We start from the raw sequence: 5,005 nt of genomic DNA on the forward strand, positions 1-5,005 counted from the left end.
TAACCAACAATGTGCAGCTAAAAACTCCATTTGATTCAAAAAATATATTTGCCGCCGGTACTTTGTGTTTTAATTTTCATTTGACATTTATAAAAACTTGCGGTGATTTTATAATTTTTTTTGTACAATCATAGCGTGTAAATACAAGCCTGTCCATTTTTTCTTTTTTTTAAAGAAACATTTAAAATGCTCAAATGTTCAAAGGCTCCTCAAGATTTCAGTGAAATGAGTTTTTAATGGAGCACGATTTGTTCGCGTTTTATCGATATACATACTCACATATGTATGTATGTATGTATGTACGTATATAAAAAGTGTGCATTAAGCGTTCGAAAATTAATGCAATAAAGAAGACTACACTTTTGGAAATAAAATCATAATACAAAGATAACTACGTAAAATAAAGCGGGAACAAAATTTTAGTCGGTTTTCAAATAAAATACTTTAACAAAAGTGTACCAGAATGAGAAAAAATTTACCTTTTTACCAACGCAAATTTTTTCTACCAATTTTGGTAATAATTTACCAAAGTGGCAACTCTGATTGTAGGGATGCCGATTAAAATTAATAAAAATCAATGTTTCTTGCTCGACAGTCGAGTTTATTCTGTTTTCTATAAATTCAAATACTTTCGTCCAAGCTACATTAAGATTCTTGCTGTTCGTGCGTTGGTGTTTCGCTTAGATGTAAAAAAAAAATTGATAAATTTTTCCTGACTGTTTAAATGTTGTATTTTTCTTCGTCTTGCTTAATTTTTTCTACTGTTCCTATCAAACAAAAGCAACGTATACCTTCCCTTATACCAAAAAAAAAAATTTAACTGATAATTTTTTTTTCGGCAAAAAAGTCAAAAGAAGCGTCCGAACGTAACGTCCGCAACGCTAGGATTTGCCCATATATAAACTACTAGTATCGAAACTTTTGGGCCAGGAATCTCAGATATTGAATCTAGTTGCACAATTGATTCTAATGAATACGTATAAAGCAACTTCCGAATAGCATTAACGTTGATCTATACCTGCAAGCGTAGCGGATGACACTGGGTATTAACTCGTAACGTATATTACATAATGCCTTTTGCTGTATGTATATTAAAAATCTAGATGCAAAATGAAATACTGTCAAAAAACCTTTAATTACTTTCTTCTTTCATTGATTTCTTATTTTTTCTTTGACTTTTCAGGTACGTTTTATAACAAAAATCTGGCATCCAAATATATCCTCAGTAACTGGTGCAATTTGCCTGGATATTTTGAAAGACAATTGGTTAGTATTTCTGATCTATAGACATTATATTTGAATCCCATTACATTACAAGATTAAAAATACATATGTATTGGAAGAACTTTTTAAGTGATGTAATTAGGTAATTGAAGGGCATGGTTAGTTTATTCTCGAAATTTGTTTAAATGTTCAACTTTTTAACCGACTTCAAAAAAGCAGGAAGCTATCAAATCGGCGGGATATATTTTTTATGTACATATGTATGTATGTGAAAGCATAGACAGACGGCAACGTTGATCCGGATTAACGCCGCAATTGATCTGATCAAAATTGTGCCTTGACAGACGGCAGTAATGCGGATTAACCAGCCGCGAGGTCGTAGGTTCGAATCCCACGGCCAGTAGAATATTCATTTGATTTTTTTTATTGATTCAATTATAACTTTAAGTTGTTTTTAGTTAGTTGTTTTTGACTTTTTTAATAAAATTAAACTCTGAAAATTTAAATTAACTGATAATAAAATAAAAAATTTGAAATAAAATAAAACAAACGAAAACAAAATAAAAAACAATTAAATATATAAACCAAATAAAATTTAGAAAAATAAAAGAAATAATAAAAACAAATTTTTTTGGCAATCGCTCCAACCGAGGATCGAACTTGGGACCTACAGGCTTGTAGTACGCAGCTCTCACCACTCGGCTACCGCGGATGGAGGAATCGGTTGATTTATCTGCTCAGTTAGTGTAGAACACAAAGAAACTGCTTAACTAGCATAGACATCCACCCTGTGGTCGGTAATGCAGTCACCGAAATAAGTTCTTATTCATTTTAAATTGGATTCCTATTTGAATTAGTATGAGTGACTGCATTACCGATGAAAAAGTATATGTCCAGGCTAATTTTGCATCTTCCCAGTGTTCTACGCTCTCTGAGTTTTGTTCAGTGTTGTCATCGAAAATTCCCTTGATCCGAGTTAAGTTTGGGAATTAACTCTAGGACTTAATTCGGATCAACTGCACTTAATTCCCGAGATAATTCCGAATTAACGAGTTGATCCCGATCAACGCTGCCGTCTGTTTATGCTTTTAGAGTGATCCCATACTAATTTGGTTTAGAACCGATCATTGCATCATTAAGATATTAACGGTACTCCTAAATTTTTATTATGAGAATTGATGTCGGTTGTGTTTTTTGCTTAAAAATTACTTGTTATTAAATTTATTTCGCTATTTTTACCCCTGTCACATGCTTAGCAATTACTTTTTAAATCAGATTTTGCAATGTACAGTGTTTGTATATTAAAGAATTGCAAAATTCAATATTTTCTGTAAAAATGTCTTTTTCAAAAATTTCATGCATGTCAACTCAAACAAGGTGTTATGCCATGTCATTCCATCTCAAACATACTGTTATAGCATGTCATTGCTACTCAGCTAAGCTGTTGTTCGCTGTTGTGCTTCTGTAGCATATTTTTAATACTGTTTGATCCTGCCTTGGAGGAAAATATATACAGGTTTTTAATAAGACAATTCTTTAATGCATTTTACTATAATAGGTACTTAAAAAAATTACAAAATTTCTTCCCGTATATAAAATGTACTTAATAATGCTGTCGCATGTGTTGACATGCATAGATTTGACGCATGATTTGATTTCAATTATTCGACAGTGTCTTCATATGTTATTGTGAAACATGTATGAGCGACATAATATGAACTGGCACTTGCATGATGTGACACATGTCGCTATGTTTTATAGTTCAACATATTGTATATTTCTAAGAACTAAAGTGTATTGTTTAAATAATTTGGTGTTTGGTCATTAAAGAATCTATGTCGAAGCATCAGTGGATGGTTGCCTTCAAGTAGCTTTTTTATCAAATTCTTGGAACTCTTTTTCTTGCTGCAGCCAGTTTTGTTTCACTGATACTTCTTGCTCTATATTCAACCGGTGGTCCTGCTGTGTCAATGTGGAATTAGATGGGACGACTGGTACCAAACCAGGGCAGCCGGTTCTACGTACCGGAATGACTCGGGTTTTACCAGACCAACGGCTTTTGTTTCGGCGATCTAACCCCGTTTATGTCGGCGAAATCCATCAAACGTTGTTCGATAATAGGGCTACATCTGCTACGTATCCTTCTGCTCAGGGCTGGCATAGAGTCAAACCCAGGGCCAGAAATATACACCTGCTGCGTGTGCCAAAAACGATTGCATGCAAACTCCAGGACAGGCGCAATGCCTGTGATGGGTGAGTCATCTCCGCACCTGCTCGGGCCACGTACGCACCAGCAATGGACCACCTCGTCGTGGCCCCATGCTGTGTGAATCGGACCGCCTCCACTCGCCCGAGCAGCATAATACCAACACACCCACATCCCAACATGGCACAACAATAGACACACATACGCACACTACAGCACCTCCACCCACACCGTCGCCGGCAACTCCTAATCCCTCCGACAATCATCTCGGTTTGTTGAATTGCGCCATATACAACGTGCACCGTCGAGACCGCGAGCGAGGTAATGGTGGTGGCCTAGCGTTCATCACGCACCACACCGTGCAGTATCGTCTTATCGAAGCAGACATCAACCGCCATCCTAGAATGTCCGGAAATCCCCGTATCAGGGATCTCAACGTGAAGATTCGGCAACTAGTGAACGCACGTAAGCGGAAGAAGTGGGAAGAGCATTTGAAGACCTGCAGCTTCGCCTATGGTGTGAGCAAGCTTTGGTCTACCGTGAGGTCATTATCCTATCCGACGAAGCGTGACGACAGAGTTGAAATATCTTTTGGCGAGCTGCTTTAGCCGGCAGTTCATACTACAATCCTCCGGCGGACAAAGCCAAACGTCGAGCGACCAGAAGGCTGCTCAAACTGCCAACACCAAGTGCTCCTGTTATTACCAGCGATTAGGTAAGGGTAGCTACGGGGAAGGCGAAAGCCTCCAAAGCCATAGGACCCGACGGAATTTGCATGCTGATGCTGACAAATTTGGATCCTGCGGGAGTGGACTATCTAACCAAGGTCCTCAACCTGTCTATAGCCACTCTCATCATTCCAGAGATCTGAAAAATGGGGAGATTGGTCCCACTGCTTAAACCGGGGAAACCATCCATCGAAGGAGACTCTTATCGCCCGATAACCCTCCGGTAGCGCAGACACTAGAGGCCGCTCTAATCCCGCACTACATAAACCACCTGACCCGAGCGAAGCATCAGCATGGGTTGGCTCCCTGAAATTGTGCATATGGAAACTGTGCATACGAAATAATGCATATGAAAAAAACCGAAATAATGCATACGAAAAAAACCGAAATAATGCATATATGCACAGTTTCGGTTGAAAACCGAAATAATGCATATGAAAAAAACCGAAATAATGCATATATGCACAGTTTCGGTTGAAACCCGCAATAAGGCATATTAGAAAAGCCGAAATTATGCATATGCACTCTTTCGTTTGAAAACCGAAATAATGCATATGAAAAAAGCCGAAATAATGCATATATGCACAGTTTCGGTTGAAAACCGAAATAATGCATATGAAAAACCCGAAATAATGCATACATGCACACTTTCGTTTGAAAACCGAAATAGCGCATATGAGAAAAACGAAGTAATGCATACATGCACAGTTTCGACTCAAAACCGAAGTAATGCATATGACAAAAACCGAAATAGTGCATACATGAAAACGTACTTCTTTCTGAGTAGGCGGCCTTCGGCTGCGCTTAGGGATTATAACCCTTACTAAGTAGAATTCTCCTTTCTGTG

At 37.8% G+C, this 5,005-nt stretch overlaps 1 protein-coding gene across 3 annotated transcripts in view; it reads left to right on the plus strand.

Moving 5' to 3' along the window:
- The window catches only part of LOC118749213 (ubiquitin-conjugating enzyme E2-22 kDa), a 250,815-nt gene that overhangs the window by 165,776 nt on the left and 80,034 nt on the right, over positions 1 to 5,005 (plus strand). For all 3 annotated transcript variants that reach the window (XM_036484001.1, XM_036483999.1, XM_036484000.1), the window contains exon 4: positions 1,184 to 1,266. In XM_036484001.1, the coding sequence (XP_036339894.1) occupies positions 1,184 to 1,266 (83 nt within the window). The remainder of the gene's footprint in view (positions 1 to 1,183; positions 1,267 to 5,005) is intronic.

Source organism: Rhagoletis pomonella, unplaced genomic scaffold (assembly GCF_013731165.1).
Source record: "Rhagoletis pomonella isolate Grant_MI unplaced genomic scaffold, Rhpom_1.0 Rhpom_scaffold_00014, whole genome shotgun sequence".
NCBI classification, from domain to species: domain Eukaryota; kingdom Metazoa; phylum Arthropoda; class Insecta; order Diptera; family Tephritidae; genus Rhagoletis; species Rhagoletis pomonella.